The sequence below is a fragment of the Achroia grisella genome, unplaced genomic scaffold, assembly GCF_030625045.1.
Source record: "Achroia grisella isolate CSIRO2021 unplaced genomic scaffold, CSIRO_AGI_Agris_v1 utg511, whole genome shotgun sequence".
NCBI lineage: Eukaryota > Metazoa > Arthropoda > Insecta > Lepidoptera > Pyralidae > Achroia > Achroia grisella.
Genome location: NW_026712905.1, coordinates 1,799,224 through 1,813,558, shown reverse-complemented (window position 1 = coordinate 1,813,558; position 14,335 = coordinate 1,799,224). Strand labels below are relative to the sequence as shown.

At 30.8% G+C, this 14,335-nt stretch overlaps 1 protein-coding gene across 1 annotated transcript in view; it reads left to right on the top strand.

The window, feature by feature from the left end:
* The window catches only part of LOC131846609 (uncharacterized), an 81,552-nt gene that overhangs the window by 47,528 nt on the left and 19,689 nt on the right, over window positions 1–14,335 (top strand). The window contains exons 4-7 of the mRNA XM_059195946.1: window positions 6,997–7,108; window positions 7,946–8,025; window positions 8,636–8,769; window positions 9,456–9,658. Coding sequence (XP_059051929.1) covers window positions 6,997–7,108; window positions 7,946–8,025; window positions 8,636–8,769; window positions 9,456–9,658 — 529 coding nt within the window. The remainder of the gene's footprint in view (window positions 1–6,996; window positions 7,109–7,945; window positions 8,026–8,635; window positions 8,770–9,455; window positions 9,659–14,335) is intronic.

Genomic DNA, 14,335 nt, shown 5'->3' with positions numbered 1-14,335 from the left:
AATTAATGAAAAGAATATTTAAACACATATTAATAATGCTTGTAATTCACCTATTTTTTTTAAAAAAAGTACTTCTATATGACAGTTGTGAAAGTATATTTTTTTTTTATATTTAAGTAATTTATTTTTATATAATATCAAACTTATATAACATAACGTCATAAAATTATATTTTGAAAATGCTAGACGGTCGTTAAAAATACCATAACAACGAAATTGGAAAACGTTGTAAGTACATAAAAATTAAAAGAAGTTTCAAATTTAAAAAAAAACAAAAACATATTTTTAGTTCCAGTCATAAAAGTGAAAGAGATTCTCCTCAAGATCATAAAATGCAAAAAGGTACTGGCCATAAACTAAGTACTCAAATTGTATAACCGTGTAATATAAAAACATGATGGCCACATCTGAAAACAATAAAGAAATATAATAGAAAATAAGCTTTGCTTTGATCTCCAACGGAGGCTCTCAACCGTCTCTCTATCTTAATATGTGTATGTTATCATAATATTCGATATAATGAATAATGTAATTCTTTTTTCAAATAGACATTCTTAATTTCAACTATTCTATTCACTTAATATGAGGTTATATCTGCGAGTATATCAATTTCGAAAGGAATAAATGTAGGAATTTTTACAATAAGTTTTAATACAATAATTTTTATAATATAAAACTACTAAGGAATATCGTAGAATGATTACTTTTCATTTAGATTCTATATTTTATAACTCAAAAATTTGATTTGTTAATTCAATACCCATTTCGAATATGATTCTCATTTTTGTAATCCTAAATCGTTAATTTTGGAATAGTCTGTGGAAAATGTGATGTCATGATGAGATGGAAAGTGACATTATATATGTATATATATACTTCAGCAATATAACAGCAGCACCTGAACAGTCATACTGCTGTTACATAATTATGGTAATCGGTAACTCATGACTATATAAAAGATCAGCAGTACAACATATGGCAAGCGGCAACCCATAACTATATAAAAGATCAGCAGTACAAACATCACGTTATCACGTTGCGTACTCAATACCACTAATGCGTTGCTATTCCACAGGACTAATATACGACGCCTCTTATCCTGTATTAATACGTTATACCTTAACTTTCACACCGAAAAACAAATCGTGTGAGAAACTGATGGCGGCAGGATTAGGCGAGAAAAATATAACTTATTTAGAAATTAGTATTGCTTGGTTGCGGTGTAATATACATCCAGGTTATTCGCAGCCGAGACACGTCTGTAACAACTCACCCTATTTGAATAAAATAGTTTCATTCAACCGTATTTTTTGTTTCGATAAGACGCCTTGTTCAACATATGTATTCAAAGAAAAATCCTTCACATAAATCTGCATATATTTATGTAGTTCTTGTACAACGTAGAAGAAAAATAACGTTGTAGTTTTTTATATTGTTAACGGGGTCTTAACACGAATAATTTTATGGTAAATAAAGGTAATTACCTCTCTCGACGTTTCGACTGAGTTGCACTAGCCGTGGTCACGAGCTGACTGGAGTAACACCTATGTTAATGTCGGTAGGTGACAGCAGTTTTTCTACTACCGTCCTTGTATTGTCTAACGTCTTTTCTTAGACAATCTAGTGAACGTAATCTCGCGACACAGCAACCAAGGTAACTATATTACGTTGACTTTATTTCCGATTGTCGCGGGTTCGACTCCTCACATGTGGCAAGCATCTGTATTCATTAATACGATTATTTGTATCGGTCTGAGTGTTTTCTATCTAAGTATTTATATCCGTTGTCTAAGTATTTATACCTATAATACAAGCTCTGCTTAGTTTAGTACTAGATGCGCTGTATCATTTGTTTATATTTATTTGTTTTCATTTGATTGTTTGCGGCTTACTATTATTATTACACATAATTAAACTTTATTTTCCGTCAATCCATTGATATGTTACCACATTTCGCATGAATTATTTTCACAAATACTCAAAATATTCGTACCTAACGATTTCAATTGAATGTCGATGCCTGACCGCATCTATCCATTCGCCGAGATCTGGGAAATATCAGCTTCCACGGTTATATTCTGAATATTTCATGGCCTCTTTTCCATATATTTATAATAAAAATAACAGTGAATAGTAATATATATTTTCCAGCTACGAGGCTATTATTCTTTAGATTTACTTTTTCAGAGAAAGGAAATATTTAACGAGAATATGATAGCGAAATTATACGCGGCTGTAATAAACCTTACAAATGAGGGTAGTACGTACGAACTTACTACGTGAGTACATTATGGTAGGTACCCATTGAGAAAAGTTTGACTTGAGGAAGAGTATAGGTTTCTACATTAAACGGTATCAAAATACCTAAAATCAAGCTAAATTTTAATACATGGGCTGCAAAATGATGTCCTAATTTCTCATGGACATACCAGAGACAAATAATAAAATAATTGACTTACCAATGAGACACAAATACCAGTTACAAATATTAATAAATCATCATAAGGTAAATATAACACTGGGGTAAATAAAACTTCCTTTCATAAACATAATGAAGTTTAAATTAATATTGTTCATTCATTAAAATTATAATAAATATGGATTGGTAAAAGAATCATGTCTTTTTCCCTAAGTTAAGATATAAAAAACCTAATTTATTAAGCACTGCTTATACACCCCGGCTGCGCGCGGGTATATATGTTTAAATATATATACCCGCTTTAAACGGATCAAGCTAACAAAGCGAAAGCGACTTCATTTTATACTTTGTAAAGATTAATTTAAAATAAAATAAAATAATAGTTTTACTTTATTTACTGACTAGCTGACCCGCGTAACTTCCACTACGTCACGTTTTACTCTTGCTTGTAATACATTTCATTGTAGCTCGGCTTCTATTGGTCATACCGTATTATTGTATATAGCCATCCTCGATAAATGGAAAATACAAGACTTCATTTATTGAGTATGAAAGAATTTTCTGAATTGGTTCAATGGAATAGAATAGAAAATCATTTATTTAAATAAACTTATTTTAAGCACTTTTGAATAGTCATAACAATTTGTTTTTTATCTACCACTCTAATAGTATCGAAGAATATAGCAATCATCCAAAATTACAAACCTTTCTTCGTCATAATACTGGTACTGATATATACAGGTAGATATTTTATAGCTCAATTTCCCAAGCAAGGAGAAAAGAAAATGATGTAAGAGATTCTAATTTACATGTTAAATCTTATCTAGTCTCTAAATAGGTTTCCACTTCAATACAGTGGCTAGAAAACAATAAATCTAACATACATACGTGTGGAAAAGAACGAGAAAATACTTCAGAAGTCTCATTGTCGGTCGGACAGACAGATTTTATTTCTTAGTCAGTAATAAATAAAGCTTATTTTCCTTCTTTACCATTACTGAAGCGAAAACGTATTTAGAAATAGAATTGTTTGCCACTTGCCTGAGCCTTCTGAATGGCTTATGATCACAAAAGTATGTATTGATGATAGGACCTTACCGCCGGAAATTCTTTCAAAGAAAAAATCCATTATCCTTATAGGTTATTGAGATTTTTATTCTCTACGCGTCAACGCTACTTATTTGAACAAGCTCCTTAAGGTTTAGTTATTGAATCAAATTGTTTCTTATTGCTATAATAATTATAATTTCATTACAAACTAATACATATTTTTTATTAGCTGTGGCTGCGTTTTCATCTTCGTGAAATTTATAGCCTATATGTTATTCTGATCTAAGATATATAGTAAAGTTTCATTGAAATTCATGCAGTAGCCTTTCTGGGAAAAACAAACAACCATCCATCCGTCCATACGCACAAACTTCCACGTTTATAATATTAGTATGAAGTAAGATTTAACTGCGTAATTATAATAATGTTAGATATTTATTATAAGTACAGATAATTACTTTTTATAACAAAATAACATCTCTAAAATTTCAATTATTTTATAATAATAAAAGGTAAAAATGTAAGCAATTATTCTAATACTTTTTCCTTTATTACGACCTTACCTCATGAGTCATCGCCGTCCTATCTGTTTGAGCCACTATCTTACTAGTAATAAGTAAGGTTAAAAGTTAAAATTTGGCATTCCTAATCAAAATGCTTAAATACCATATTGAAATCTATATCCATATTATAAAAACCAAGTTATTAATTAATCATAAATCTATACGATAATTAACTTTCGGGCAATGAAAAAGACTGCAAACTATATGGGGAAGGTCAATAGTGACTTCAAAGTTATATGTGGGTTGTAAAAAAATAGAAAGGTTTAAAAAGTTTATTTCACTAATTTACGAGAATAAACTAGAGAGACTAGACGTAAGTTAATACTAATTTAGCTATATTTAGAATTAAAGTCTAGCTTTTCGATATCTCATTATAAGAGAACGTCTGAGCGGAGTTCATAGAAATATTTTAGTGTATTTATCAGGATCTGAAATCTTATGTTTGATGCAATCACATCGTATTAAATATAATGACATCCATTCGATGGTAGTATTGAGTCTATAGAATTATGGAAGATTTATTTTAATGATATTTTAGTACATTTATAATTTATTATAATTTTATTTGGGAATCTCAGTCTGATCTAATTATAGAGTTAAACAGATTGCCCAGTAAGATATATTTTCGTTGAAGGGTGAAAAAAGATATATAAATAAAATTGGAGTGTCTGTTTGTAACATTGCAGTAACCGTTTTTTACTACATGTATATGAATATAAATAAAGTACATACACCAAAATAACATTTTTAACAAGTTTTGTCTGTTTGTCTGTTTGTTCCGGCTAATCTCTGAAATGGCTGGACCGATTTTGACGGGACTTTTTTTGGCAAGTATTTTAGAAAAATATAGTTAATTTCCACGCAGACGAGGTCGCGTGTACAGCTAGTACAGAATGAGATGAATAGCCTCTTCAGTCCTCTGGAAGTGACAACCATGAGCGGTATCACGGACATTACATGATAATGTAATGTCATAGTGATGTTCATGTATACAAACGACGTTTAACACTTCCCATACAATTACTAAGTTGTAACTAGTTCTACTAACAATAGTATAATAGATGGCGTATTAAAAATTTATAAGAACTTGTGCTCGCCCAATACTCTAAATTCGACGGTAATTAATTTAAATTATAAGTTTGTTCATTGTTGAATTTATTTCTATTGAAATGTAAAAATTAACCTCCCAACTGATTGAGTGGTTAGGTGTTCATTATAAGGCAATCCGAAGCTCACCGGGGAGGCATTAGGGTCTGGAGGTGGCGTGCAGAGACTGTTCCCTGCACGCCTAGATGGAAAGGTCCCTTCGATGGGAACCATGCCGGTGCTTGCGTATCCCATGGCCACGGCGATTATGTCGAGGAGGAACAGTCGTCAGGTTTTTAGCAGGTAGGAGTCCGGCAGTATCCATTCCTCCCTAAGGGAATGGTTCTCCATGATGGATTTTCCTGACGTGAAAAAAAAAAAAAGGTGTTCATTATAAAGTCATATTTTTTACAATCATTATTGAGAGTATAGAATCCTTGACAATATACTCTAGTTGGAGTAATGTTTTTTTATTAATTTTGTATAATTAAAACAAAATATTATTATTGCACTCCTTCATATAAACTATAAGTGTGAGAAATGTCATACTCATCCGTCCGCTCAATTTTTGTAAAAAATGGTCCAAGTTTTTGCATTTAATATAATGATAAAATACTACACTGCAACTTAAAAGTTTTATACAAATTTCTCCAATAGATTTTATGTGAGATACAAGCAGGCAAAGAGACAGTTCCACAACATAAAGACAAGGTTTATATTTAAGTTGGTATAAGTGTATATATATAAGTGGAATATATTTATAATTACCGACTAAGACCGAGTAGTTGCCGCACGCCATGTCTGAAGAACTTAAGACTTTGGTTCGGGATTAGCACCAGATCCCTGTTCTGAACAGCGGTGGATAAGATTAAGATCGTTAGGATGATCGCCAGCCTCCAGTATATAAAGAAGAAGAATATACTCATAATCATAGTAATTAATAAATAGTAAGAAGAAGAATATACTTATAATCATAGTAGTCATGACAGGCATGACATACGAAAAATGATCTAAAATTATCATCCATAAAAAAAGTCCATTTATTCAAAATATTTAACCCTGAAATAAATGAAATAACAAACAATTATATTCTATTTCCTTTAACGCTTAAATTCGGGTTTCACTCAGAAGTGTTTTTCATCCATAATCTAATTATATATGCTATATCCAATTATCCTCTTACCTAATTTTAATTATCCAGTGGCTTCTAATTAGTATCAAACATGCCCCACAGTTACCTGACGATATATAAAGGAGTACGAGGGTTACAGAATTACATATTTTGAGTTAATAGAATAAAACAGTAGGTACATCGATATCAAAGGTACAGAGATTAACTTTATATAAAGTTAATCTCTGTTAGTCTTTTTAATACTACGATGGTGGCAAAGAAACATATGCCCATTTGATGGTAAACGGTTACCGTAGCCTATGCTCGCCTAAACATCAGGGGTGTGACGTATGCGTTGCCGACCCTTAAGAAACCTTTTGCTCTATAAGTTTAGTGTTTACTTCATCATCCTTCAACTGAAATATAGCTTACAAAACAAGCTAATTAGCATCTTAAATACGAGTAGATGATACTGAGGTACGACACAGACGACTTTAAAAGACATAAAGGTTTTGGATCACAAGTGTCGGAAACTGCTCGGAGTTTCCCTCTCCACCATACGATGGACCTGGCATACGCACGGTGAATTCATGAAGTGTTATGAAGTCTTACGTCTCACTACTATGACAAAAAATACGAGCGAAATCATTAAATATGTGGTATAAGTATTTAATGATTAAATAAGTAAGTGAGAAAGTAAGGAAATAAGATTAAGCGAATACGAGCGAAATCATTAAATATCGGTAAATATCATTAATTTGTTTCAGATTCAAAGCACCGTCCTTTGAAGGAGAGGAGTCAGATGATACTCTACTTGATGCGGATACTGGTTCTACAGTCATATTCGATTGTAGAGTGACTTCGTTAAGGGATAAAATGGTAATAAATAAATAATGCTAATAACTTGTAGTAAGGTTTATAGGGATCAAATTATATTTGTTTAGTTATGCAGGTTTATTACAGACACTTATAATAAGTAAAATCTACCGCGTCAAGCCAATAACAACAGACATGAAACTCAGCCCTTATTATTTTTAAGGTTGTATATGATTAATTACAAACATAATAATGCTTTATTGACATGATACATAATGCTTATTTAATATACTATCAAAATTACAATATTTAAAAAGAACTAATGCTAACTATAACTAACTAAGAAGTTAGTTATAGATAATCAAATGACAAAAAGTTGTGTATACAATATGAGGACTCTGATATCCTAAATAATCAGTATTACACCTGTGCTATAAGTAATATACATCATCTGTATTTCAGTGTGTCGAATGATCCAGCCGCTATTCTACTACACTATGTCAAATTTAGTATCTAGTACAATTTCATTAAGACAAACTATATCATACACACATAGCAAGTTTAAATAATAGGATAATAGACAATGCAGTCTTGGCAGTAAATACATTTATAAAAAAAACGAAAGGGCGTGGGTGCTGTTTGACATGACAATGTATTAGTGACCACATTTTTAATAACTTACCACGTCAGGTCGACGTGTTTGCGATCCTCTCTGGAAACCATCGTTATTAATTCCTAGTCAATTCGCCACCAAAAGTTAGGCAAAAAAATGAGAATTAAATTTTTCTATTGTTTAATTAATGGATTAGTCTCATATTTTAAAACTTATGTTTATTATATATCTTGTTATTATACTGAGTAGGTTGAGTGTATTAAAATTACATTATTTTTTTGTTACAGGTTTCGTGGCTTAGAGTGTCAGATGAGGAAAATTTAGAATTACTTACCTTAGATCTAGATACACATACTGCAGATTATAGGTACGAAAAAACAATATTTTTTTGTACTAAGACATCACATTTGGCTTAACCAATTTGACTGTTAAATAGCTTACTTCATAAGGTCCATTTCTATGTAAAGGTTGAGACAGCGTAGTGAAGTTAAGTTGTTGTGTCTTCAGGAGAGACAATGTGTAGTATATACCACGAGTGTCAGAATTTATTCCATTCCTAGCTACCTGTTCTGACTTCGCACAGGTGTACATGTATTATAGATAAAAACGTTCCTCTTGAATCACTCTATCTATTGCTAAAAAATTAAAATCTGTCGCGCAGTTTAAAAACTCTAAGCGAACAGACAGCGGAAGCAACTTTATTTTTATACTGTGTAAAGATAGCTATAGTAGTAGCTCATGTATAGGATAGGTTAACATTTTCCATCAAGTAGATCGTCAGCTAGTTTACAGTATTCTAATTATACAAACCATTTTATAATACTTCTTTTAGACCCTTATTAGTTCCTAAAATTATTATACACAAGTATATCTATTAGTATCGATAACTGAATTTATTGCAAAAACTATTACCCACAATTTCTTTTAATTTGTATTTACGATACTATTATATTACTAATAGTATTGTATATTCACAGGTACAGAATGGATGTAGCTGGTGATAACTGGAGATTATCATTGTCAGATGCAAAAGTCCAAGATTCTGGCATCTACTGCTGTCATGTATCCACACATCCGCCTATGTTAAGACGTTTTAAATTAGTAGTACATCGTAAGTATACCATAAAAATAGAAATATTTATGCTTATATATAATAATAATAATAATCCTGGACAATTCACACATCGCCATCTAGCCCCAAGCCAAGCGGTGCAGGCATTATGGGCTCTAGACAATTGATACAATTACATAAAAACATGTTTTTATAAATACATATATGTATAATATACAAAAAAAATATTCAGACATTGTATTATCTTAAACAAGTAATCATACTCAAAATACAAAGTGTTTGCGTAGTGCGATAATCAAACCCATGACCTTTGCAAGTAATGGTTCACACTGATGCCGTCAAAAATAGTAAAAATTACTAGGAAAACAGGGTTTGTATCCACACTATGTCGCTGTTATTATTATAGTAAAGATAAGTGTTTGGAGCTCTAGTTAAACCATAAGGTTTAACTGTAAAACTAAAGAGTCTTTGTAATGTTTGGTAACTTCAAATTCCATTCAATCTTCTTATAATAATTGTAAAGTTATTTTCGTGATTCAATAAAAAATCTTCCTATATGAAAATTTCCTTTGAATATTCTATTAAGAAATAGACATCTTATTTCCGGCTGGCATCCCAAATGTATCTCATTTAAAGAGTCTGGAACGTTCCACATCATAAACCGATTTATATGAAACAATTTTTAGTGAAGACTTCCATAATATCTTTGTAACGTATGTTCACAGCGCCGGAAATAAGAATGAGCAAAGAAGCGTTCTTGGAGAGCGGGGAAACTCTGTCACTGAAGTGTTCAATACTCCACTTGCATCCTGGAGAGATTGTACCTGAAATGCATTGGTACAGAGGCAACAGTACAGTGTCACTCGACGAGCTCAGAGGCGGTGTACTAGTGGAAACGGATCATTTGACGCTCACCAGTCATTTGCAGGTAATTTAAATTAATAACGCTATAAAAAAATAGGGGTTGATGACAGAAAGGTGAAAATTTAGGATTTTATGTATTTTCGTATGTTGTATCATAAAAAATTGAAACTAAAAATTTTGTCTAAAAATAAAAAAAAATTTAGGGGTGGACTACCCCTAACATTTAGGGGGATGAAATAGATGTTGGCCGATTCTCACAAAATTTCATGAGAATCGGTCAAGACGTTTCGGAGGAGTATGGGAACGAAAACTGTGACACGAGAATTTTATATATAACTAGACTAGCCAGTTCGTCTGCATCACACTTACTTGATATTTATCATTATATGTCACTTAATTTACATATTATCACTTTAAATTTAGCATTTGTGTTATTCTGGCGTATAAGGTATATTACTGTAAAGTTTTATAGATATCCGTTCAGTATTTTTTTGCATCAATGAGTAACAAACATCCATCCATACGACCATATATTCTTACAAACTTTAAAATAAAAATGCGAAGCTGTATCTGTCAATCTGTTACGTTTTAGACTGAACGGTAATTTCTAGTACTATGTACCTCTAATATGATTTTGAAAGTGTTAATTTTTGGACTACTTGGAAACTATTTGCATTGGAAGAATGATACCTTTGTCAATAATTGACACTATTACTGAAACATTTACCTATGGTAGTACCAACAGGAATTCAGCAAAATGGGCATGTGAAATCACGACGCATAGCTAGTTCGTTAATATATACTTATGTACTTAATTTTTATTCTCCGTAAAATGTACAAATATTTTTAATTGAGCTATTTAAAGAAGCTTAACAATGGAATGATTCTTTTTTAAAAAAAATTCGGTGCATTTTACCTTATATTTTTAAGCCATGCTGGAGTTTATCATAAAATAAATAGGAATATTTTTTATAAACCTTTGGAATTCATATAAAATATATTTTTTGTGACAATATCAGAATTTTAAATATTTAGTAATATAGCCTTTTATTCAGTCAATACGTGATACAATTATTTACCTAATTATCTTATTTATATAATATTACACGCTCAATAAATATATATTCATCATGCATTAATTATTAATCAACATCATTATCATTTGTAATCATAATTCAATATGACATAAAATTTATTATATTATATCCGTTTTTAAGTAGTAATATTCTTTGTAATTTTGTATGTCTCAGAATTACATGTTTACCAGTCGACATATGTTTTCTACCTTTCCTTTTCTATCTATCCCTTGGGGTTTCATTCGATGATGTGTACGTATAATCGTTATTTTAGGGACCTGGTCTTATTCGCTTATTTTTGAGAAATACTAGAATATTCTATTGCAGAGAGGAATAAAATAGATGTGTTTACATATCTATTTTATTCCTCTTCATTAGCATACTTTTCATTAACGGCGTTTAATCACAGACAAATAACTTTAACACATATAAAGAAACGAAACGAAAGAATAGTAAACAGTTTTATCTACAATTAATTTTATGTTTATTCTATCTATATTCCTGTATCCCAAATATATATTAGATATAATTATATATCTATATTTTATTTTCTAACCACTTTCATTAAACTTTTCTTAGTTCCTGTACTTTAGTAAAACTAAATTAAAGACTTAAGAAGACTCACTAAAAAAAGCTTTTACAATTTCTACTACAAAAAGAAAGCCTTCCTGGGTATTTTTACGGTGACCCAAATTGCAATTAAAGAGTCTCATTTGGCAAACCTGCTCTGAAGAAATAAAATCGCTGCCAAATAAAGTTACATTAGAAAACTATTTAGAAATAGTTCAATAGATTTACTAGCGTGCTGTGTTCTTTGTGGCATAAATAATGTTATAAATGCGATAGTATATGAGTACGGATATATAGATAGATAGATCGATGTTTGTTACTCTCTCACGCAAAAACTACTAAACGAATTTTGATGAAACCTTACAGTAATATAGCTTATACGTCAGAATATAGTTATATAGGCTATTTCATGCGGTTGAAACCGCTTTCACAGCTAGTTTATTACGAAATACATAAAATATTACTGTACGTGTAGCACATTATTAATTCACTTATCTATACGATTATTATGGTAACGTTCGAACAGAATAGAATAGAAATAATCTTTATTCAAATAAATTTAATATGAGCATATTAGAATAATGACTATTCTAATGCTCTTATAATAAATTTATCTTTATTCTACTACTAGAGAACGAGTTTGTATATAAAATTTTAAATAAAAACGTATTAATTTTAAAAATATCACTATTTAAATAGTGAGACAAGAAAGAAAAAGTGATATTTTATTTAAAATATTTGATTTCTGTGTGATTAGTTACTAGTAGTTATTTGACATTTTAATAATATTTAGCACTAACTTATTAACCAATCATTACAACCTATGTCCCTGTATTAGATGAGAATTTGTCTGGCAGAGATATCCACCTTTGCTCAAATCGTCTCTAAATAATTTTATCACTACATCAAACTAATCGAAAAAGAAAATATATCGAAGATATGCGAGTATTTTATGGTCAACATGACATCGACAGTTAATTCCTCTGGCGACCCTTCCTGGAATTACATTGGAAGAAGAATTACATTACCTGAACTGACTCATGAAAAGCTATGTAAACAGAAAAACAAGAAAGACATACATCTCACGATTACATAACATCTCTTTTGTTTAAATTCAAACAAAATGGAATAATAAAACTTGACTATTATCTCACTATTGATAACGACACTTAACACAACCGAAAAGATAAGTTGAAAAGAAAAAAAAATCGACAACAAAGATGCTACAAAAATAAAAAACTTTGTATCTTTCGCCCGCAAAGCCTTAATTATACGTACTTAACGACGTAATTAAGACATTAATATAACGAATGTTTGCTGTTCAGAAGCTAACGCAATTACATGAACCCTTACAACCGGCGTAGATAACAAAGCGTATGATATTTACTGTATGATAGCCACGGGTTAACTGCCGTTGGGGTGTGTTCACAATCTTGGCGGCTGTCTCCCCAAACCCACAGACATACAAGTATTATGCCTATTATATATATATACGGGATTAGTGGAGGGATAGCTAATGATATTGCATGGAAATGAACAGTTTTCCCAAAATCATAAAGTAAAAACAAAAAAACACTATTACAACATAGCATGAGACTAAACGGTGCAGTGTGAACAGTAACTTTTTTTTTTTTTTTACTTTATGATTTTGGGAAAACTGTTCAGTTCACTGATTTGATTTGATTTACAACTCATAATACACACATGACATAGACATTACATACATGAGTAGTAAATTAAATCAAATTTATTATTATTAATGTCCCATTAAGTTTTGCCTCAATAGGCATGGAAAATTTTATCTGTCTGTCCGTCTAATACAAATATTATACTACTTATTTTTGTAAACACACATGTAATATACTTAGAAAACTTTCAGACCAATAAAAACAATCATACTCATAAATACAAATGTAAAATATTTGTACTGTGCGAGGAATCGAAACCGCTACCATCGGAAGACAAGCAGTGCGCTAGTGAGATAAACAAATCTCCTTCGTGACCCATTTTCACTATGGGAACCAACATCATCCGGTATAATAGAATATTAGCCCAAATGACACCGCAAACTATTGGAAGAGAGTAATAATAACACATCCTGATACAAGAAGCTGCGTACAAAGTATCTACACCTACATAATATTAACCGTCTGATAGCTACGAGTTAATCACCCCCGAGGTATGGTCCTAATGCCAGCGGGAAATAATATCGCACACTTATAGATTTTATAAATATTTGATTTAGAGTCGAATTTCCAAAATGAATTTTATTTTAGTAAAAGCACATTAAAGCGACCTCTAGCATTGCATCTGGTGCGCTGGGTAGCACCAACAGTATCGTGAACATCATATCAGGCAAACTGGACTGTTTGGACATGAACCATTGTTGTACCATATGGTGGAGTTGTATAGCAATGATAAAAATAGTCCAGTCTTATTTTGTTATAAATTATATTTTTGGATTTTACTAACATTAATTTTTTTTATTAATTTTATTAATAACTTTAAGAAAATTTTGTTTATAACATAGTGGTCTGAAATAAAAAACAAAAATATTAAGCTTACGGAAATTATCGAAAACAACATTCATATCTCAATCTAATAGCGTATAGAGAAAACCTTTTTTTATAATAGATAAACTCGAATAATAGATAACTGATGTATAATTTCTGGTATAGAAAGTTAAATTATCAATGAGTATTTTACTTGAAAAAGTTGTACCCATAAAAAGCTGGAAAGATGAAACGAAGTATGATTCATTTTATGTTTTGAACTCGTATCTCGCAGTATATTTGACTTATATCAGTTGTATTACTTATTTAATGTAATTGAAATTACAATCCATCGATGGTGATAATCGTTCACCAATATACATGAACACCATTAGGAACATCACATTATTATGTAACACATATGATTTGTTGCCATTCATTCTTAGCGGAGTATTATGGTATTATACTTCTAAACCTGTAATTCCACTGCCTAATAGAACCCTACAACTGAAACAGCTTACAAAGCAAGCTGATTGTCGGTTGAAATAAGTAGATAGATATTTAAAAATTAAATTAATAAAAAAGATAAATAGAGAAATGGCG